Here is a 22673-nt window from a genome sequence, read left to right as displayed (position 1 = left end):
CCACAACCCATCACAAAAAAATTTAATGCTTTAAATCAGCTTTATTACTAGTGAGATTTGGGGTTCACTAGAGATGGCAGTGACTAGAAGGGAGGCGCTTCATCCCTGCATGGAGTTTCTTTGATGGGGTCAGGGAGAGCAAGGAGTCATCAGCTGGACTAGCTACCTTTCAGCATCTACACAGTGCCTGGCACACAGTAGGTGCTCTATAAGTATTAGCTATCTGTTGACCACAGCGTGGGGGTGGGGGAACTCGGAACATCTGCCGGCAGTTCCTAGTTCTGGTTTAGGGGTAGTTCTCTCCATGAACTTTGTCCTTTTGTAGCCTCTCATGTTTATTTTCTAGAGGATGACCTGGGCCTGCCTCATTCCAGCATCCTAAATCTTTAGTGCTTCAGCTTCTCTACGTGGAATACCATGCCTGTTGAGGTGGGCATTCACTCATTTTGGGAGGGAAACTACCCCCTCTACTTTTGGGCCTTAATTTTAAAGTCAGGCAAGCCTTCCAGACACCCAGTCATTTAATCATTTTTAGGATTCCCCTCTCCTTACTATCCTTCTATTTCTGACCCTCTCCTTCGGAGTTTAAGGGAATGACTTGCTGAACTGGGAGACCCCAGACAACTTGAGGGGATCCCCGCTCCGGGGAAGGAGTAAGGCAAGGAGGCGGGATCGGAATGTTGGGGGAGGGGCCGCAGGTCTCCAGGGTTACCCAATCACAGGGCCAATCATCCGCTACTGTCCTGCCCCCGCGTGCGGCCACAACTCCTGATTTTCCCCGAACTATTGCAGGGTTGGGCCGAGACCCACGCATGCCTGCAGAAAATCTACGGCTGCGGGACGGCGGGCCTCCTCCTGCTCCTCCTCCAGACAGGCTCCGGCAATGAGGATAGGCCCTGGCCCCGCGCGGGGCCAAGTCTACGGACAAAGTCCGAGATTGCTGGCAAGCTCCGCCTCCACGCTGGCCCGCTCCGGCTGACAGCGTCCGGCAGCGCGGAACGGCGCCGCCCGCATGCGCAGGCACGCTTCCTGACGCGGTCCGCGCGCGCGGGAAGGCCCCAGTCTCGCGGCTCGGCGTCGCTTTGTGACGTGCCTCTGGTGGTCCCGCCCCTTCCAGTAGCGTCAGCAGATCCCAGTGGTTACGCTGGCGCGCGATGTCGCTGGGCGCTAGCCCAGCCTGGTCCCGCAGTCCTCGGGCCGCCCCCAGCCCCAGCAGAAGCTGGGCTACCTCCATCGCTCCTTCCCGGGCAGCCAGGAACAGCGGCGTCTGCTCCTGTCCGGAAGGAAACAGCCAGGGGGTGAGGTCAGGGAAGGCCACGCCCACAGAACGAGTCCTACCAGGCTCCAACGGCTTGGTTACTGGCCCCTCCCGCTTCAGGTTTTCTGGGGTTCCCGCGCTTTCCAAATCACTGGTCCTTCCCTCTTTTTAAAATATGGGCAGCCAGATACCCGTTCTGACCCTGCTGTCCTGGGCATCTTTATCGGCTCCAGCTTGTAGAAGGGAGCGGGCGGCTCGGGCGTTGTTTACAGCAGCAGCCCAGTGCAGTGCAGTTTTTCCTAGAGGACAAGGGGAGGGTGTTAACGCAGCAGCTGGGGACCAGGAGCCTGGGTTCCTGTTTCCCACGGATTCTAGCCTTGCGGGGGAGGGCTTCTAGGCCCCTCAAAGGCTGGAAGCGTTGCCCTGGCGACCGCCAGTCAGCAGGAAGCGTTGCCCTGGTGACGTCACTGGCGCACTGGAGGGACAATGGGTATTGTTCTGGAGTCGGTGGGACCGGGAGACCTCCCTCTCCTCCCCACAGACATTCTCCCATATCCCAGTTTCCCGTGGGTTTGGACAGTCGTGTGTGTGTGTGTGTGTGTGTGTGTGTGTGTGTGTGTGTGTGTGTGTGTGTGTGTTTGAGAATTATGGGAGAAACTCAGCTACCGTACAGCAGCAGGTTTACCACCAGATGGAGGAGCAGGGGTATGCCCTCCAACTGCTGCAGCCCTTCTCTGCTGCTCCTATATTTTGCACCTCATCTTACGCCCTAGTTTCCTTAACTCTATGGCATGACATTACCCCCGCCCTTCCACACCCCATTTATCTCTGGCCCCGACATCTGCTTGGGCTGCAATCAGTTCTTCAACTAGGTCTTCCACCGCCAGCCTGGCCGCCAGCATCAAGGGTGTGGTCCCGTCCTCTGTACGTGCGTCCACTGCAGTCTGTCTGCTGCCGAGTAGGAGCTGTAAGGACAAAACCTGTGATCTCTGGGGTACCCTGGACTGTTAACTCAGGTCCCTCAGACTTTTAACCCTTTTACCAATCCATATGCAACCATCTTCCTTGTTTCAGGTCCTCAATCTCACATCAATTTCTTATGTCAAACACTAGAGGATGCTTCTACCCAATGTAACTTGTAAGATCACCCTTTTCCTTTTGGGGACCCCAATGTATGCTTACCTGGCAGACCTCCCGTGCGTCAGCAGCTACAGCAGCATGAAGTGGAGTACGCCCTGCCCGGTCTGGCTGGTTGGGGTTGGCTCCAGCCTCAAGGAGGCGGCAGGCAGCAGTTGGTCTGGAGAAACGGGCAGCTAGGTGCAGAGGGGTCTCCCCAGTGCCCACTGTGTGAGCCTGGGGACAGGCCCCTCCATCCAGCAGAAGTTCCCAGGGCTCAGGACTTCCCAACCATGCTCCCTGAAAGGTCCTGGACTCCACTCTCCCACAGCAGACTGCAGACATCAGGGGTGTAACCCCATCTGTGGGTGAGAATGAGTAATGGGTCCATCAAAAGGACACAGGAGGAGGATCTTAGGGAGAATCACAAGAAGAGATATGAGGAAGCTAGGCTCTGGCTTTTGATTTTGTGCTTAAATGACTTTCCTACTTTGAGCTTCAGTTTCCTCACCTATAAAAATAAGAAGGCCTTAATTCTCTTAACATTCTAGGACAGTGATTCTCAAACTTGAGTCTGAATCAGACTCCCCTAGAAGGCTTGTTAAAACACATATTGCTCAATATCTCAATTTCAGAGTCAATAGCTTTGTAGTGGATCCTGATAATTTGCATTTCTAACAAATTCCAAGGTGATGCTGCATTTTGAGGACCATACTTTGAGAATCACTATTCTAAGGCACTCATTCCAACATTAGTTCCTCCAGTTCTGACACTAAAGGACTTTTCTGCTTTTAAAAGAATTAAAAAGCATTTTTTCATTTTCTTGGTCTGGGTTGGTTCATACCTGGTCCACAGGCATTCACATCAGAGACTTCTATCTCTGATTCCTGAGGAGGAGTCAGCATGGCCACCTGAGGGAGCTCCCCACAGCCACCACTCAGTGGCCACAGTTGGCACTTGGAAGGTGGGGCCATTTCTTCAGCCTTGGGGCAAAAGCAAGAATCAGTGAAGGCCATTGACTTGTTCTTTATTCTATCAACTCCATACTATTTCTGCCCTAGCCCTTTCAGCTGGTTCACCTCTTCTTCCTCCTCAGGGCCTGAGCACATCACCACTCCATCCTCTTCCACTTCTGCCTCTGGCTTCAGTTCCCTGGAAGGAAGTGAGTTGGGTACAGGTTACACAAGTTAGGACCAATAAGAGTCTCCAAGATTTCCAGAAGCCTTCCTGCCCCTCATCTTTCTCTGTTTTCAACTTTTACAATAGCATTTCTTATTGCTTTGGCCATAAATATCTCCACGGACAGATTCCCCTTCCTGAGCCTGAGTTCCTCCTCATTCTCACTTGAGGCCAATGCTGTCCTCGCCCAGTGGGGGCCTGCGTCTTCGGGGAGTCTGCTGAGTTCTAGGCCTTCGAGTGAAGCCAGGAGGCAGCCAGAGGGCCCCATGCTCTCGGCGTCGACGTCGGATGAGCTGAAGGACAAGAAGAGCCCCCAGGGCCAGGAGAAGCACTCCAGCAACTGGCGAGCACAGCATGGTCCAGGGAAGCTGTTTGGTGGGTGCTAGTGGAGAGATACAGTGACAAGGAGGTCATTCCTGGTGGGACTAGTTCTACTCATGAGCAAGTGCAACAATCTTTCTCTGCCTCAGTTTCCTCATCTGTGAAATGGACATAATACCTGCCTCTTGGGGTTAAATGAGTTAACAGTAAAATGCTAGAGCAACACACATAGTAAGCATGATATAACAGTTATTATTCTTTCATGTACTACGAACTATTTAATACAAAGATGACTGGGTACCCACATCTAGTAAAGAAGTTAAATTAGAACCTGAGGTTTCTTGGAGGGCTATGTCAGAGGTTAGAAAGTACTTACAGAACCAATAGGCTGTGAGGAGAACCAGGTAAAGAGTTGTTAAAAGGAGGGCAAGTTCCCACAAAATATTTTTGGTTCCAGCTATCCTGTTTTATCTCTTGCCTATTACTGACATGAGCACAAAGGTCAGGAGAAGTGGTGGGTGTCACCTACCAGAGCCTGTGTGAGGGTGGGCAGCCAGCAGGGGTGCAGGCAGCAGGGGCTCTAGGGCTCCCACTGCAGCCATTGCTGCAAGGAAGCGAAGCAGGAGTCCTGAGTCCCAGGGACAACGGGATGCTGGGTGGTCAGGGCCACAGTGGGACAAATCTACACCCATCACCACCACAAACCTGTAGGGGAGGCATGTTAGAGATGTGTGTCAGTAACTGGCTCCCAACCCTCTGCCCCATGGGAAAACAAACTAGTGTCTGGACTTCCCTCCACTTCTTACCCAGCACTGAGGGAGTCCTTCTCCTTGCCTAGGAGCTGCATATCAGGGTCTGCTTCCTCTGCATGTGAGGGGTCATGGGTTCCTCTTAGCTCTTCTTCTGCCCGGGACCCAGGATAGGGGAACACCATGTCTCTGCCATTACTATCCTTCCTCACCCAGAGCCCCACCCTCAGAGTCAAGGACAGCACGCGGGCCAGAGCAAGCAGCTGCTGGTCCAGGGCAGTTGGGCTCAGCACCACCAGCAGGGCCAGGGAGGGCCCCCACTCCAAGTCCCCATCTTCAGGTCTGCAGTCGCCCCCATCCCAGCCACATTCTGCGGTGTTGCAGCCTTTCTCACAGTGCCCATTGTGGAAGTGGTCCCGGCAGTACTGGTCATAGGCTGGACTGTAGGGTGAGAAGAGGGGAACTGAGGACCCCCTAAAACCTGACACCCCTCTTTCCCCAGAGGAAATTCCTGACATTCCACAGCCCTTTGGTTGCTAAGTGGGGGTAGCTGTGCATCCCTGGATGGTGGCCCAAACACCCTGACATCCTCTCCTGAGACCATCCTTTCCCTCCTCTCCCAAGCCCCTTTTCCCTGAAGGAGAGCCCTTTTCCCTCAGGGATGCTGGTTGCTAGGAGAGAGATTCCATGGCAACATGAATTAAGAAGGCAAGCTTGAGGACCAAGCTCCAGAACGCTGAGAGGAGCCTAGAAAGAGGTTGTGTCCCACATAAAGTATTGATGCCATCCCATTTTTCTAGGTTGGAGTCCAGAGTCTTCAAGCCCTACTTAGCAGTGGTTATTAGGGTGGAAATTCCTTGGAGCCGGAGACTATGGTCACCCTGTAACTCAGACATCTATGTCTTACTCTCTCATCCCCTTATACCCCAGCCACAGTGGGCTCTAGGCTCACGTGCAGGATGGAGGGGGCTCGCAGTCGTAGCCATCAAACAGACATTCTTCCGAGTCACACTGTGGGTGGCACTGTCCATCCCGGAAGAGAAGCCAGCACCGGGAATGGGAGGGGCAGCCTTTCCAGGGGTCTGGGACCCCCAGGGAGCAGTCCCCACCATCCCAGTTTCCTCCTGGGCCACTGCAGCCAGTGTCACAGGCCCCATCTCCACTTCTGCCTTCACACCCTTTTGCTCCAGGCCTCTGACATCTGGGCCCCGGAGAGTCAGGAGGGCAGGAGCATCGAAAGCCTGGGCCCCCCAACCCAGGGGTCTCTGAGCAGCTGCCATTGTGTAGGCATGGGGACGGGGGCCCACAGCCCTGAGGAGCTGGTGGAGTCAGGCAGTCAGGACCCTCAAAGCCATTGAGGCAGGCACAGCGGGGTGGGAATCCTGGCTTAGGGGAGGGCAGACACAGGCCTCCATGGTGACAGTGATAGATGCCGCAGGAAGGAACTCTGTGGCCGCAGGTGGGGCCTTCAAAACCCTGTATAGGGGGAAGACATTGGGGAAGGACCTTATTTTATTATTCCCACTCCCCCAAGAAAACTCTAAGTTAGATTAGTGCAGAGAGGGTCCTAGACTTTCATCAAGTTCATCATTTTATGGATTTGGAACCATGTTGCATGATAATTTCATGCAATGACAGGACATTGTTGCAAAAATGGATGAACTTTGCCAATATAATAAAAGTCCTGAAAGACTATAAAGTCTTAATACTTTTTAAAAAAAAATTTTTAAAAATATTTATTTTAGTTTTCGGCGGACACAACATCTTTGTTTGTATGTGGTGCTGAGGATCGAACCCGGGTGGCACGCATGCCAGGCGAGTGAGCTACCGCTTGAGCCACATCCCCAGCCCCCTTAATAAATTCTTAATAGAACTGAATTCTATTATATTCTTATGTTCATCCTTTTGGAGACAGGATCAAATGCCTTCCTCTTTCTCCAAGGAAGGGAACATAAGTAGAAGTAAGTTATTAATATTGAACTTTTGGGGTTAGGTTCATGGATGTAATATTGTTAAAATACTAAAATAAAAGGTCAGGTACAGGGGCTGGGAATATAGCTTAGTTGGTAGAGTGCTTGCCTTGCATGCACAAGGCCCTGGGTTCAATCCCCAGTACCTCCGAGGCGGGGAAAAGGATTAGGCACAAACCAATGAAGAGTGTATCATGAATCATGGATTACTATTAATCCAATCCCATGCATCAGGGATCCACACACAGAGTTAAAGTAACTTATCCAGGAGCTTTTGATCTTAGGCAATGCCTATGGTTTCTGAACATTCCCTTCATGATCCTACCTTTTCCCTGACTCCTTTCCCCTGACTGCTTCTGAGAGCCACTTACTGCTGGGAATTTAAGATGGCTCCTTCCAATAAGTCACACTTTGATGATCTCCTATGCTCCCCTCTAGGATTCCAGCTCAGGCATTCTCACCTTTTATCAGTATAGAAGGCAATAGAGAAGGCAGCTTTGTGGTCTTTTACCTGGGGACAGTGGCAGGTGAAACCCCGGGGTGGTCCTGCGGTGACCTCACAGGATCCTCCATGGGAGCAGGGCTGGCTCTGGCAGGGGTCTATCTCCACCTCACACCACTGGCCTGTGATGGGGACGAGACTAGATATTGCTTCAGTCACTGCCTACCTCCTCACTCCTGGAAGTTGGCCCAGCACAAAGGGATCCTGGAGCATCTTCTCTGGGATAGCACATGGAGGCAGGGGATAGACAAGGGGACTAGGCTGTCTCATAGGTGAGGACTGTCTAGGTCTCCGTGATCTGCTTAGATGTCTTCACCCCCCCCACCACCACATACACACCAAGGCCTCACCTGTATGTCCAGGTAGACACTGGCAGTAGAAGGCATTGGCTAGAGAATGGCAGGCTGCGGTGCCTGTTGGGTGACAAGGCTTGTCTAGACACTCATCCACATCCCCCTCACAGCGCAGACCCACAAAACCTGGAGGGCAGGCACAGTTGAAGCCTCCAAGTATGGGGGTGCAGGTTCCATGGTTGTGACAGGGTTGGGACTGACAAGCATCAATTTCCTTTGAGCAGTTCTGTCCATTGTAGCCTGGGGCACACTACAGGGATGAAGGATCAGAGATGTAAACAGTGGATGAGCCTAGCTCAAAGCAGTCTGTTCAGCCCCCCATTTTCCAGCCCAACAGCTTCACTCAACTCACCATCCATCGCTGACACATGTAGCTTGACCATTCTATCTCAATGCCACATGATACATTATTATTCAGTAACTTATAGCTTAACCCTCCCCTAGTCCCAAACAAACCCTTTCCCCTACCAATACACCCTCCAGATTGTCTCATACTTCATTACTTCATAAACATGTATTGGATGCCCACCTTCTGCCAGGCTCTGTTTTAGGTACTAGGAATACAGGCAAAATTAGAGCTCATTCCTGTTTCTATGAAGCTATCAGTCAATCAGAGGGGAGAGGTAACTAGTATTTATTACATGCTTTATATACATAACCTCAGGAAAACCTCCTAAAACCCTTTATATAGATTATCTCACTTGATCCTCACTTCACAGAAAAGGAAACTGAGTCCCATAAAGGTAAAGTGATTTGTGCAAGTCACATGGCTGTAGATAGAAGACCTGAAGTTCAAGTCTATTACTCCATAATCATTTTTCTGCTTGCTTCATGCCTCTCTGCTAATGAGAGAATGTCATTGATGATTCTGTACCACATACTGGGTTCTTGCAGGAGGAAAGAGAGCATGCAAGAATGGAGTACAAGAAGCCTTTGGAGAGTTGATAAAAAATTTACAAAGAATCTGAGCAGTGGCCAGAAGGTTGGTAGGAACAAGTTAAATGTTTTGGAAACTTCTGGAAGGGGGAGTTTCAGGAAGTAGGACATGAAACAGAAATGAGTGCACAGAAGTTCACTGCTTTCAGTCAAGCACACTGAGTTTGTATATATTTGAAAATGTTCTTAATAAAAAGGTTAAAACTAAAATTTAAAAGTGAAGTAAAGGATCCAGGAATAGTGGTACACGCCTGTAATCCCAGCGACTTGGGAGGCTGAGGCAGGAGGATCACAAGTTTGGTGGGGATGAGAGTAGATATTGCTTCAGTCACTGCCTACCTCCCAACTCACTCCTGGAAGTTGGCCCAGCACAAAGGGATCCTGGGGCTTCTCTCTGGGATAGCACTTGGAGGCAGGGGATAAACAAGGGGACTAGGCTATCTCACAGGTGAGGACTGTCTGGGTCTCCGCAGCAACTTAGGGAGGCCCTAAGCCGCTTAGTGTGACCCTGTCTCAAAAGGGCTGGGGGAGTAGCTCAGGGGTAAAAGCCCCTGGATTTAGTCCTCAGTACAAAAAAAAAAAAAAAAAGATGAAGTAAAGGGGATCCATCTTGTGTCTTCTGTTAAAAGTTGTGGTCTGAGCATAGAATCAGGCTGCCCAGATTTAAATCTCAGCTTTGCTTTTCCTGGTATAGTGACAAAAACCACCAAGGAGAAGCCTTCACCCATCTGAGAGAGGACTTAGAGATATCTTCCTAAGGAAGGTGCTTCCTGGTCCCCATCCAGTGGAAGAGGGGTGGGGAAGGCCATTCCAGGCAGAGGCAATGGCAGGGAAAAAAACTGAGACTGATGCTCGCCTGTAATACTAGCAACTTGGGGAAGCCAAATGAGAAGGATCGCAAGTTTAAAGCCAGCCTCATCAGGTTAGCAGGACCCTGTCTCAAAACAACAACAACAACAACAACAACAAAAAAAAAACAACAAACAACAACAAAAAAAACACACAAAAAACTGTGGATGTAGCTCAATGGTAGAGTGTTCCTGGGATCAATCCCTAGTATAGATTAAAAAAAAAAAAGCTAAGAAGCAAGAATCAGTGTGGGGTGTGTAAGGTTTACATTGCTAGAATGAAGTAGGGAAGTGGAGAGTGGAGAAGGTGACAAATGAGGACTGAGGGGCAGGCAGTGCTGTATCAGGCAGAGCCTTGAACTTTATAAAGATGTGGGCACCCCCTGAAGGATGTTCAACAGGGGAGTGACAGGTCAACTTAACATCTGCAGTGATCCCCAGGTTGTGGGGTAAAGACTGAACCAGTGGAAGGATAGATATGGAGGCTGACATGGTATTCAGGTGAAATGCAACAAATGCCTGTACTAAAGCAGTGGGATGAAGGGTGAAGGGGAAAGGATAGAGTGGAGAAATATTTAGGAGGTAGAATGGCCTGACCTGGTGGTTAGCTGGATGTGTGGGGTAAAGGAAAGGGAGGAGAATTGGGTACACCATGTTATCCTTCCCATTATTACTGTTTTCCATATCTCCAGCCATGTCCTGTTTCCCATCTCCAGAAAGGAGAGTTATCTTCTCTCCCTTCTTTTCTCTACACCTCTTACCTGGCAGAGATAGCCATTGGGCTGGGCCACACAAGTGGCCCCATTCTGACAAGGCCGGGATTCACAGGGGTTTATGTTATCCTGGCATAAACTGCCTTGGAATCCAGGGGGGCAGTGGCAGAAAGAGGAGGGGCCTCTATCAATGCAAAGGCCTCCATTCTGGCACAGGGCAGAGACTTCTATGCCTGAGGGAGAAAGACAAACAGGGAGAAGTGAAGCTAAGTGGGCTGGAAGGGTTTTCAGGATCCCAGATCTCTAGCAGAGAGGCCTTTAACTTAAGCAGCTAATGTTCTTGGGTGGAAACCCCCGTGGGCACAAGGAGAAAGTAACTCCTGACACTGAAGAGGGTAGAACATCAGGTTTCTCTGCCTATCTTTTCTGCCAGAATATGGGAAAGATTTCTTAAGCTTATCAGTGTTGTAAGGTGACTATTGTCTTGAGCCATAAGCAAGAGAGAGCTCAAGGGAAGGCTGGACATACAGCTCAGTGGTAGAACATTTGCTTAGCATGTACAAGGTCTTGGTTCGATTTCTCAGCACCACAAATAAAATGAAGTTTTTTAAAAAAATGAACTCAAGAGAAACTTCAGGCTGGGGACATGGGACTTTACTACTGTCCCAAGTTTGTCCCCTGGATTTTGCATCAATTTTGATGTTATCTCACCGTGATTCCCATCAACCTAAGCCCTAAGCTCTTCCCTGAGCTCTTCTCATGTTGAACCTTATTTGAAGTAGAGTATTCTTTTACAAGAGGGTTGGTGTAACCTCACAGGGGTGGGGTGAAGTGTGTTGATGTAGCTGGGTTAAATGTAGTCCACTTAAGGTGAGTTACAACCATAACAATGTTGAGTTGCTCCACCAGGAGTTATGTCCCTGGTGGTTGTGTTAAGCTGGGGTCTACTTTACTGGGCTGATTGGTGTTGTGCTGAATGTGGTGACAGGAGTTGGGTTTTTTTAGGCTTCCTGGGTGTTAAACTGTAGAATCAATAACTATAGTCGGGGGCTGGGGTTGTGGCTCAGAAGTAAAGCACTTGCTATAGCATGTGCGAGGCACTGGGTTCAATCCTCAGCTCTACAAAAATAAATAAATAAATAAATAAATAAATAAATAAAATGAAGGTATTGTGTCCATCTACAACTACAAATATTAAAAAAAATAACTATAGTTGGTTTATGTTGTTTTGACTCTCAGGTGGTTGTTTTGGCCAAAAGCTGTGTGGCTGCTCTTAAAGAAGGACACTTGTTTTTCTTCATCTGCTCCCCAGTTGGGCCTTGTGTTGGTACCTTGGCTCAGCGCAGCCTTCTGGCAGGAGGACTGTGGAATGTTACAGAGAGGCCCGGTCCATCCCTGGAGGCACAGGCACTGGAAGGAGGGCCCACTCTGGAGGCAGTGGGCATTGTGTGGACAGGGCTTCTGGGCACATAAGTCCATCAGAGTCTGAGGGTTGGGAGGGATCACGAGGCATCAGGTTCCCAGGCCTGGAGATGGGCCTCTGCCAATTCCAGCTCCTCAGAATCCCTCCCTCTAAGACTCTCTCACCAGTGGCCTGGACCAGGTAACCCTCCCTGGTTTCCCTTCTATACCCATATTCCAGAATGGCCCCTGAGGGTCATAACTCCATTCGATCTTTCCTCCCTTCTTCAGGCTACACAAACCTCAAATGAGACTTCAACTCCTAGACCTTTCTTCATGAGCTTCCCTGCTGCCCACCTTTTATTTCTTGAGACCATTCTTACTAGAGCTCTCTAGGTCCCTCCCTCCTCTGCACACCTGGCTCCTTGCATCTTACCTGGCAGCTTTCTCCTGTGTATCCAGGAGGGCAGAGGCAGCGAGGGCCCTGAGGGCCATCTTGGCAGGTTGCCCTGTTCCTACAGGGGCTGTACAAGACAGAGATAGGGCAAGGTAGGAAGGAGGTCTGGGAAAAAGGGGGAGGGAGTGTGTGATGGGGAGGCAACTACTGGGATGATGGCTGACCAGAAGGGGAGGCAGGAGGAAGAGTGTGCAGCAGAGATAGCCTGGAGTTCCAGTGGGAGGGAAGAGAAAGGGCGGGAAGGCTGAGGGGCTCCTTCCCTTCCTCTGGGGGCCTTAGTGCTCTGCTCACCTGTCTGCACAGCTGGAGTGGATCCTTCCCTCACAATGTGGACCCTGGAAGCCCACGGAACAGAGGCAGGAGAAGGTGCCAGTCCTGTTCACACAGGTACCCCCATTGAGGCACGGGGCTGGAGAGAGGAAGCTGTGAGGGATTGGGTTCCTTGCCTGTAACCTGGCCTGTGACCTCAGTCACACCGCTCACAGGACATACCTTTCCCCCACTAAAACAACAGCTTCCAGTTAATTTTTTTTCTTCTAAATATGGAAGAACTCTGCCCGATTCTTTCATCCCCCTGTGCTTCAGTGCCGGACATGGTGGGCACTTACCAGACACGCAGTGGTCAATGATGGTTTGGCAGTGGGACCCTGTGTGGCTTGGAAGGCAGATGCAGGAGTAACCTCCAGGGCTGGGACTACAGGAGCCACCATTGAGACAGGGCTCTGAGTGACAAGCTGTCACCTCCTCACTACAGGTGGGCCCTGAGGGAAAGAGGTGGGATCTGAGAGTGGGAATCCTTTCTCTCCCTCCATCCTCCTCTTCTTCCTTTTGCCCTCCCTTCCTTACCCCAACTCTATTATTCCCTCCTATTTAGCTCCTTTTCTTATCACCTCCCACACATCATCTGTGTCCCCTGCAACCCATGACCAGTTTTCCTTGGTGGTGACTAATACACAGAGCCTTTGGCCACATACATTTCCCTTGACTTAGGGTGTGACTAGCCCAGGTGTATATGGTTTACAGACAGTCTCACCTGTGTAGCCTGTGGGGCAGGTGCAGTTGTAGCCAGAGGGCTGGGGATAGCAGGTCCCCCCATGGGCACAGGGTATGGAGATGCAGGCCCCCAGCTCTGCCTCACACTCTGGCCCTGTCCAGCCCACATCACACACACATGAAGATCTGGCCATAAAGAGAAAGGGGAGTATTTTTCTTTTCTTCTGCTGTATCCTTTTCCTTTTCCTGTGGGCCAGGCCCTTATGACCTCCTCTTTTTTGTCCCTGAGACTCTGGCCTTTTTCTTCAGTGACTTTCCTCTTAACATTGCCCTTTCACCTTCCTGATCCCGCAGCACACATTTTATTTCTCTATCTTTATTTCTTCTATAACTTGTTCGTTGTCTTTCTGCCAGACAGAAATGAAAGCTCCACGAGAGTCATCATTTTGTCTCTTTGGCTCTGTGCTATTTCCCAGTGTCTGGAACGATGTCCACACAGAGTAGATATTCAATTGATACTTGTCTAGTGAATGATGAACTGATGCTGGGCGTTATACTCCCTTTTCTGCTCTGACGCCTTAATTCTCTGTTTCCCTCATCATATACGAGCTCTCCCCTCCTTGGATAACAAGTCCTCCTATCGACTTGCCCTAAGAACTTGGTCATCTCCTTCGTAGTCCCTGTTGGTCATTTCCCACAGACATGTTCCTCACTTGCTTTTTCTCCTACCATAGCTAAGGAGGACCAGAAAAGGGGCAAATGGAGGGCCTGGAAGATGTTACCTCTGGCAATGCCCATGGTGGCAGGTGCAGTTGTCCTCAGCAGGGGCACAGCCAAGGCTTCCACTGGGGCAGAGGCAGTGGATCTTGTTTTCCTGATCCTGGCATTTCTGCTCAGGCTGGCACAGGTTGGGGGCACACAGGGGAACCTCACAGAGCTGGCCTGGGGTGGGGATATGAGTCAAATAGAAAACAAAACCCTTTTATGCCCTTCAGGGGACCAAAGACTACTTATGTATGACTAACTCACTCCCCATAGACCTGTCCTTCAATGACTTCCTGTTACCTTCAGGATACTAACTTCCTGTCACACGGGATCTGGTGTGACATGACCTTCCTACAACTGCTGTGTTTCTCATCTTTGCCCTGTTGAACTCTAAGCTCTGGATCTCATGCAGTTCCTTAAATGAAAGGTGCTTTTCTTTCCCCTGTGCTTTTACAAACACAGTGATTTCCAACTAAAACACATTATCTGGCATTCTATTTTGACAAACTCCTGCTCATTTCTCAAAATTCAGCCTAGCCATCATCTCCTCCATGCAGGCCCTTTTCTGCTCTGAACTCCATGAAGAGTTCTCATCTTTAGTCTGGGTTAGTGGGTTCTCCTCTCTCAGGGCCATTGGGCCATACCAACAGGAGACTTGTTGGTCTATGCATTAGACTTAAAACCACTTGAGGATAGCAACTTCTTACTCAAACTTGCTTCTACAACTGGCATAGTAAGCATTTATTTATTTGTTTATTTGTATGGTGCTGGGGATTGAACCCAGGGACTCATTCATGCCAGTACTTTACCACTGAGTCACATCCCCAGTGTTAATAAAGTCTTGCTATATAAAAAAGTGAATGGCTCCCCTTTGAGCCCAATCTCTGCTCCTGAGCCCTAATTATACCCATTCATGTTGGGATAAATGTGGCTCTTTAATAACACCCACAGTTGTGAAGGTTTTGCTCTGAGTTACTTTAAGGGGTGCCATTCTTATCTGTTTCACATCCTGACTCTCAAACACCCACCAATGACTACTGTCCCACGCCAAATGGACTCAATTATTCTCTAACAACTTCCCTGCTGACCTGTGAAGCCAGAGGGGCATAGGCAAAAGAAGGCTCCTGGGAGATCAAGGCAGCTGGCTCCACTGGGGCATGGGCTACTCAGACACTCGTCCACCTCTGTCTCACACTGTGGCCCTTCAAAGCCTATGGCAGAGGAGGAGAATCAGGGACTGCAGAGACTTCTGCTCTCTGCCACCCTCTCCTCCCGTGTTTGGGCCCCAGTTTACCTGGGAGACACTTGCAATGGAAGGCTCCAGGCTGGTCCTGGCACTGCCCACCATTGGCACAGGGAGAGCTTCTGCATTCATCGATGTCTTCCTCACACTGGGTGCCAGTGAATCCTAGTGGGGAAGGGAGTAGATGGGGAGAGAAGGCCAAGATCATTGAGGAAGACACAGCTTAGCTCTTTCTCTCCAGGAAAGGTGAACCTGTAGGTCTTCCCAAAGAAGACACCTGGTAGTTGGGCATGGATCAACAGAAGGGTGGTGCAGAAAATGTGAAGCTCAGCCACCTACCAGCTGTGTGACTTTGGGCAAGCTACTTAAACTTTCTAAGCTCCCAGTTTCCTCCTATGTAAAAGGAGCAAAAAATGGAACCTAGACTGGGGGTGTAGCTTCAGTGGCACAGTGCTTGCCTAGCATGTGTGAGTGCGTGAGGCACTGGCTTTGATCCCCAGGACTGGAAAAATAAATAAAGAGGAGCCTACCTTATGTTGCCATTGAAAGGATTAAATGACATAATGCCCCCAAAGCACAAAGTCAAGTGCCTGTCCTGGAGTAAATAGTCAATAAATGTAATTATTTTCATAGCAGGGTACCAGAGGGATGTTCCAGGAAGCTGGAAAAGAAAGACCTGGGGCAGCTTTCCCTGTGTCCAGGGCAGGCAATGCCAAGACCAGCCTGGGACCCCTGACATGCAGAGTCCATAGAGGACTATGCAGGAGGACTGCAAAGGAGGGATATATGGGTGATTTGGAAGGTCAGAGATGAGGGTGGGTGTGTAAGTAAGGAAAGATCTGGGATGTAGCAGAAGAGAGTTTGAGGAGCAGAGGAGTTGGAGAAATGGGGAACTCTTTGACCAGGCTAGAGAGAACTTCCAGAGGACAGAACTCTGGTGGTTCTAACATTGCAGGGTGAGGATGGCTGGATTGAAATCTGCACACACCAGGCTGGCAGACACACAGGAAGCCGTTGCGCAGGTCGTGACAGTCAGCTTGGTTCAGGCAAGGAGCTGAGGCACACTCATTGGTCTCCACCTCACAGAGTAGCCCTTCTAAACCTGAGGACAGAGGAGCATGGTGAGAGTGGGGCTCTGCCAGGCTGGCCCTGCCCCCTTCTCCCTGGGAGACCTGGGTTCTAGAGCCAGCACACACGCAACTTGCTGTGTGTCCCCATCAGGCCTCCCCTCTCTCTGCTGTCTGCCGATGGGTTTGGTAGATGAACTCTGAGCCCTGCTGTGGTATGCAGTTCTGCCTCCTCCAGGTGTGAAAGCTCAGGAAGCAAGAGGGCTCCTGTTAAGAGCTGTAAGAGGGCATCCTGGAAGTGCCTCTTGGGGCCATCTCTGGGTAAGGCATGGTGGGACCCACCCAGGCAGGCTGCTTAACCTGGAGGTCTTTGATGTACAAATTAGGCAAGCGGGTGTCTGCCTGGAGCACAATTTACTCCTCTTGTTCATGGCAGGTCTTCATGCTAAAGTGAACAGGAATCCCAATGTGGGGGAATGTGAAGGGCATTTGGGAAGCTGTGATACTATCTTATTTATCCCATTACTTTGGGGTCATCCTCATGTCCATGATCTCATCTTGAACAAGGACCTCATTACCTTCCTTTTCTTGCTTAGGGAGCGTGCCTCCAACCCTCCTTCACGTCTACAACCTTGTCCACAGTGGTCTAAGCCATAAACCTTGGATATTGCTCACCTTAGAATGGTAGTGTAGTGTAGTGGTTAATGTTGAAACTCTGGGTTTGAATCTTGGCTCTGCCACTGACTAACTGCATGACCTTGGACAAACCACTTGAACATTTTATATGTCTTAGTTTCTTCATTTATAAAATGGATATAGTAACAATGCCAACCGCATAGGATTAGTGTAAAGAGTAGGTAAGATAATACATGTAAGACAGACAGTCAGCTATTATTTTTCTGGTTTCATCCAGCTCTCTGTATTGGCTCTGTAGTTCTCTTTCTTCGAATGACTTTTCCCTGGTAAAACTAGCCTGGAAGTGCCTGTACCCTTGCTGTGTTTCTTTCCTACTGCATCAAATTCAAGCACACAGATCTTTTTGGAATTTTAAGGATTTACTCTTTATCTCTGCATGGGAGAGTTGGAGTGATTAGGGGGAGCATTGTAGGTAAGTATGAGCAGAGGCTGCAGCATGGAAAGTTTATTAACTATCCTCCCTTATTTTGGCCACAGTATACAGTGGGCCATGTGTTGTGCTGTCTCTGATTACCATGAAAGGAATGGCAGCCCCTCTCCCCCAGAGTTGAGCAGTGTACAACCTCACTACTATCTGTGGCAGCTCTTTTCCTAGGGTCCATAGGTGTCTCCATTTTCACTTGGGGGAAGGGAGAGGAGAAACATCCTGTAGTAAGTGACGCCTGTTGGACTGATGCTATCCTTGTTCTCTAGGGGCAATTCCCAGTGGGTTCAGCTTAGTTGTTTCTCCCCCACCCAAGTCCCCATTAAGCCATACCTGGTGGGCAGAGGCAGTGGAAGGTGGCAAGGAGGTCCAGGCAGGTGCTGCCTGGGTGGCAAGGCTGGGACAGGCACTCATTATGATCAGCCTCACAGCGGGAGCCCGTGTAGCCAGGTGGACAGAGGCAGTTGAAGGAGCCAGGGGTGTTGAGGCAGGAACCACCATGTTCACAGGGACTGGGACCTTGCTGGGCTGGGAAGAGAGAAGAGCTGAGAGTTCACAGGGGCCAGGTATGGGAAAGGCAAAGAGGCCAGACTGTCAGGAGAGGTGTGGGGGCCCATTTGAGGCTGCAAGACCAACTGGGGAAAGGGCTTGTATTTTTAGGATAGAGAAGGACCAAGAGGACAATCTATGAGGCCTGGAGGGCTAAGCATTGGGGAGAGGGCCATGTAGGGAAGAGATGTCACATCAGGACCAACCCAAAGAAAAAGAGATATTTCCTTCCTTCCTTCCTTCCTTCCTTCCTTCCTTCCTTCCTTCCTTCCTTCCTTCCTTCCTTCCTTCCTTCCTTCCTTCCTTTCTTTGTTTTTAATTTAAGAAACAACTTTCCCTTTTCTCTCTTCAGTGCGGAGGCCTGTCTGGGCTCAGAGAGGCTTTGCTGTGGGGTGCCTCACCCATCTGACACTCATCCAGGTCTTGGTGGCAGGTGGGCCCTGAGTAGCCAGGTTGGCACAGGCAGAGTGTGGAGCCCGTCAGGGGGTTGGTGCTGCACTGGGCTTCCCCATGGCATGGCTGGCTCAGACACATATCTTCCAGGTGGCATAGGAGGCCTGGAGGGGCCAGATGGGGGCAAGGCTGATTGACCTCCCAAGAGATCTCCAGTTCTTCTCAGCCTCCACCTTTACCTCACTCTTCCCTGACCCCTCAGTCCCCATACCTGTGCGCCCAGGTGGGCAGAGGCAGGAAAAGAAGCCCACGTGGTCAATGCAGGTGGATCCAGGAGCACAGGTAGCAGCAACACAGTCATCCAGGTTCTCTTCACAGCCTGTGCCTCCCCAGCCACTCACACATACACAGTGAAAGCTGCCAGGCAAGTTCTGGCAGGTACCCCCATTTTTGCAGTGAGGGGAACCGTGAACCTCACATTCATCCACATCTTCAGAGCAATCCCAACCTGTAGGGAGGTAGGAAAGGAACAAGGTATAGAGCTGGGAGCCCTGTGGCTTCCCTTCCTCACAGGGCTCCCAGCCATTAACTTGGCTTAAACAACTCACCTGTCCAAGTCTCTGGGCAGAGGCAGGTGTAGGTGCCCAGTCCATCCTGGCAAATGCCCCCATTCTGACAGTGGTGCTCAATACAGTCATCTAGATTCACCTCGCAGTCTAGGCCTGTGAAGCCTGATAGAGTCATGGGATTAGCCAGGTGAAGGAACCCAAAAGAGGCAACCCTCCCTTCCCAGAAAGGGGAGGAGGCTACAGAAAAGCACCTATGAGGACACACCTGGGGGGCAGAGGCAGAAGTGAAAGGTGGTGTCTCCCCCTGGCACCAGTTGGCAGGTGCCCCCATTTGAACAGCCTGCTAGGGGGCAGGGTCCTGTTCGGAGCTCACAGTGTGGACCTTCCCGCCCTGCAGGGCAGAGACATTGGTAGGAGCCCAGGGTATTAAGGCAGGAGGTGCCTTTAGGGCAGAGTCCAGGGTCCTGGAAGCACTCATTGACATCATGTTGGCAGGCATGACCCTCAAAGCCAGGTGGGCAGCGGCACTGGATCTGGGGGTATGTTGCCAGACATACGCCTCCATTGATGCAGGGGTTGGCTGAGCAGAAGTCCCGAAGCTGGCACTGCTCGCCTGCAATAGAGGGTAGAGGGAGCTGTTTCTAATATTGCACAAATTCCAGCCCATCTGAGATGACTCTGATCTCCCTGCAGATAACATCTGTGGATTGAATATTTGAATTTTCCTCCCTTTATTTCTGTGCTCACTTTACCCTGTTCCATCACCCCTGCCTTAGTTTTGCCATGCCTTGGTAGGATTATATCTGGAGCAACCTTATTTTCTAAACTGAGAATGGATATTGCAAATTGGCCTTACCTGGGAAAAACTGGGACCTGGGGTCCTATAACACCTGATCTTAGCCAAAAGGCCAAGTAGCAACGATGGGGTCCCTACAGTGATGACCTTCTTAGAGGAGGTGAAAAGCACCCAGCTTCTACAGGTAAGAGATTCAGATTGGTATCTTTTTGTGCCACAAAACTGGTTGTATGCTCTTGGGTGAGTTGCTTTGCCTCTCTGATCTGATTTTCTAATCTGGACCTGGCAACTCTGACCTGGATAATGACAAGGAAACTCACTTTACAGCATGTGCAACAGTGGTGATGGTGGTAGCAGTGGCGGCAGCAGCAGCAGCAGCAGCTTTAGCTCACACTGCATACATACCATATGCCAGGTTTGAGCTAAGTAAGCACATATTGAGTATCATCCCTTTTAATTCACTCAACAACCTTAGGAAATACGGACATTAGTATCCTTGTTTGTTTGTTGACAACCTAGGACCCAGACCACTTTAAATATCTTATTCATGTTCATGTAGTTAGTGGCAAAGCTGACATTTGTATCTATTCTAAAGTAGTAAACTTGCTCAGGGCTAGACCCCTCTTCTTGAGGTGCATTTCCATTTCTAACTTTAGATCAGGTCCCTCCAGTCTCATCACACCTTACCCCACTATATTCTTTCCAGGATTATTATGAACACCCACCATTTCGAATAGGGGCTGTTCCGATGCTCAGAATGTAGAGCATGGAGAACTCCTGGTGAGCAGCTAACAACCTCTAGTTTTAGGCTCAGCAAGCTTAAGGAATTTAGAAATATTTCAGATAGTTTGGAAATCTTTCAATGTTTTAGCAATCACATGCTGATGAATTTCAGTCTTGAGTAATGGTTGCCTGTCATGGATTAGCTTATTGATTCTCATGGCCTCTGTCTTCAAAAGGCTCACAGTCTATCATCTACCTGGGACCTGGGGTCCTATAACACCTGATCTTAGCTAAAAGGTCAAATAGCAATGATGGGGTCCCTACAGTGATGACCTTCTTAGAGGAGGTGAAAAGCACCCAGCTTCTATAGGTAAGAGATTCAGATTGTTATCTTTTTGTACCACAAAACTGGTTGTATGCTCTTGGGTGAGTTGCTTTGCCTCTCTGATCTGATTTCCTAATCTGGACCTGGCAACTCTGACCTGGATAATGACAAGGAAACTCACTTTACAGCATATGCAACAGTGGTGATGGTGTCCAGTTCCATCTTTCCCAGCCCACATCTTTCCTAGCCCACTGCTGTTGCTTGTCCTTTCCATTCCACTCCCACCAGAGCTTACCTGTCCATCCAGGCATGCAGGTGCACTGTGGGCGGCCTGAAGCCTGGATGTGGCAGCGGCCCCTTTTGGAACAGAAGGAGGGAAGACAGGGGTCTTGGAGGCGGACCTGGCACCTTTTACCAGTGAAGCCAGTGGCGCAGTTGCAGAAGAAGCTGGGGGGCAGTGGAGAGGGGGAGCTAGAGGAGCCTGGTGAGGTGGGAAGCAGGGTTTGGCAGCTGCCCCCATTCTGGCAGAGCTGAGCATCTTGGCAAGGGTCAGGAAACTTGCATGTCTTGCCCAGGAAGCCAGGGGCACACCTGGGTGGGAGGGAGAGAGGAAAACTCACATCACTGGCCCCTCCTTCCCTTCTCTCCCACCCTTCTCCCTTGCCTTATTTGTTTCCCTTCATCTCCTTCACTTCCCCTCATTCTCCTTTCTTCCCTCACTCTCCCTCCCCATTTCTTTCTAGTCTCCTAGTCCCACAAGGTACACTCACAGGCAGGTCTCTTGCCCCTGAGGCAGGGTCAGGCAGGTGCCTCCATTGGCACAGGGTTCTGGAAAACTTCCGCACAGCAACCCTATGGATGGAAAGGGAGAATGAGATGGAGCCATGCAGCTTGTGTCTCACTTCCTCCTCCAGGTGCTCCTAAGAGACCTGTTCAAAGCAAGCCAGCCCCCATGCATGCTCTAAACTACCATGTCCTTCATACCCTGTTCCAGTCCACGTGTGGTCCCATGCCTCAGTTCCTTCCATCCCAGGCCTCTCAGTTACTACTCCCTAACACCCCCCTTTCCTGTTTACTCTCTAGCCTTCCAAGTCCAGCCCTGGACTCCATCCCTAGGAAGCAAGACAACAGGGAACAGAAGGGGGGCAAGGGGGCCCCAGGAGGTGAATGGCTGAGACATTGAAGGGATTTCCTCCAGGAAGGCCAGGAAGGGCCCAGAATCAAGCCTTCCGGGGGGTGGGGACAGCTGGACAGGAAAGGGACATGGTGGACCCATGACCTTCCACATCTCCACCTCCTGATCTCCTCTTATCTTTCCCCCTAGCAGGTGGTCGATCTGCCCTTCTCAACGTGGTTATAAGAGTACACTTAACTCAGCTCCAGGGCTAATTGGGTTTCCCTGGGGATGGGTGCCCTCTCACCCATCCCCCCAACAGTCCCTACTGGCACCCAGCCCAAAGCCTGGGTTGGAGCAGCTTCTGTGGCGGTTGGCTCTCCCTATAGGCTGTCTGCATTTTTTGGGAAAATCTCTTCTATCTAGTGTCCCTTCAAAACCTGGGGGTCAGCTCTATTTCTCCCACCCCACTGGACATCCTCTTAAGGGAAAGTAGACTCCCCCTCCTCTCCCACCCCATAACTCACCTCTGGCCATGACAACTAGGAAACACGGTGGTGGCGGCAGCAGCAGAAGCAGCAGCAGGGAAGGGGGCTGCATTCCAGAGCATCCCCAAGCCCAGATCTCCTCTCCCTTTTCAGGCAGGGACTTTCAGAGCCCTCACTGTGGCAGGGCCACCTCCTTGGCTCACACTGCCCTTTCCTTGTCCTCTTCAGCCTGCTGCAAGCCTAATGTCTGAGCTGTTTCCTGAGTCACACAATGTCCTGGACACCCTAGTGAATGGTGGTGTGGGGGGGTTGGAGGAACATTGAGGGGGATGAAGGAGGGGCCTTCTGTCCCTGACAACCCCTGGGGAAGTGGGAGAAGTAGGACGGTATGAATGAATGGCAGGTGAAGATAGGAGGGGAGAACTGGCTTGGTTTCTGAGGCCCCTGGGTGGGGGGTAGTCTCAGTTCTTCTGTTTGTGAATCTGGTTTCTCCTTTTTAGGGAAAAGAATTGCAAGGTGGCTACCCCTGAGCCTCCAGAGGGGAAGGATCTGGAAGCAGAGGTGTGGGGTAGTGAGGGATCTCCCTGTTCCTCTTCCCAAGAGATGATGCTTAACTTGCCTCATGAGTGCAGATGCTTCTCAGAGGACCTGCCACTTGTCATGATTTGAAACCATTTACCTTGCAGAAAAGACCCAAGGACCTCTGGACCTCACCTTGGCCCTTG

At 50.6% G+C, this 22673-nt stretch overlaps 1 protein-coding gene and 1 non-coding gene across 3 annotated transcripts; one reads left to right on the top strand and one right to left on the bottom strand.

The window, feature by feature from the left end:
- Positions 1-21: 21 nt before the first annotated feature.
- Notch4 (notch receptor 4) lies at positions 22-22220 on the bottom strand. Of its 2 annotated transcripts, none has more exons than XM_005338938.5 (30): positions 21988-22219; positions 21117-21198; positions 20642-20937; positions 18768-19115; positions 18542-18664; positions 18205-18441; positions 17942-18097; positions 17325-17519; positions 15793-15906; positions 14856-14969; positions 14650-14772; positions 13579-13738; positions 12837-12982; positions 12412-12564; positions 12095-12212; positions 11783-11870; positions 11277-11430; positions 9994-10178; positions 7446-7698; positions 7105-7217; positions 5576-6099; positions 4681-5064; positions 4404-4579; positions 3719-3935; positions 3454-3526; positions 3219-3357; positions 2441-2736; positions 2076-2223; positions 1460-1557; positions 22-1273 (listed from the first exon to the last, which is right to left on the bottom strand). In XM_005338938.5, the coding sequence occupies exons 1-30, from the start codon at positions 22058-22060 to the stop codon at positions 560-562; spliced, it is 6000 nt and encodes a 1999-aa protein (XP_005338995.2). In that variant the 5' UTR covers positions 22061-22219; the 3' UTR covers positions 22-559. The 2 variants fall into 2 exon arrangements, with proteins under 2 accessions (XP_005338995.2, XP_040138350.2); XM_040282416.2 differs by having other exon boundaries at positions 1007-1273; positions 1450-1557; positions 21988-22220.
- On the top strand, positions 6672-6744 carry Trnaa-ugc (transfer RNA alanine (anticodon UGC)). Its single transcript has one exon. It is a non-coding gene; the product is annotated as a tRNA-Ala (tRNA).
- Positions 22221-22673: the final 453 nt, after the last annotated feature.

The sequence above is a fragment of the Ictidomys tridecemlineatus genome, chromosome 8 (assembly GCF_052094955.1).
Source record: "Ictidomys tridecemlineatus isolate mIctTri1 chromosome 8, mIctTri1.hap1, whole genome shotgun sequence".
NCBI lineage: Eukaryota > Metazoa > Chordata > Mammalia > Rodentia > Sciuridae > Ictidomys > Ictidomys tridecemlineatus.
Note: the sequence above shows the minus strand (reverse complement) of the source record. Positions and strands in the feature narration are given on the sequence as shown.

What these genes read in the sequence shown, in the direction of transcription:
- Notch4 (XM_005338938.5), bottom strand. Translation starts at nt 22,060, where the DNA reads ATGCAGCCCCCTTCCCTGCTGCTGCTTCTGCTGCTGCCGCCACCACCG. An exon ending in CCACTGCCTCTGCCCACCAG is followed by an intron (nt 15,907 to 17,324) that starts GTATGGCTTAAT and finishes CTCTGTCCTCAG; the next exon opens with GTTTAGAAGGGCTACTCTGT. An exon ending in GTGTCTACCTGGACATACAG is followed by an intron (nt 7,218 to 7,445) that starts GTGAGGCCTTGG and finishes TCCCCATCACAG; the next exon opens with GCCAGTGGTGTGAGGTGGAG.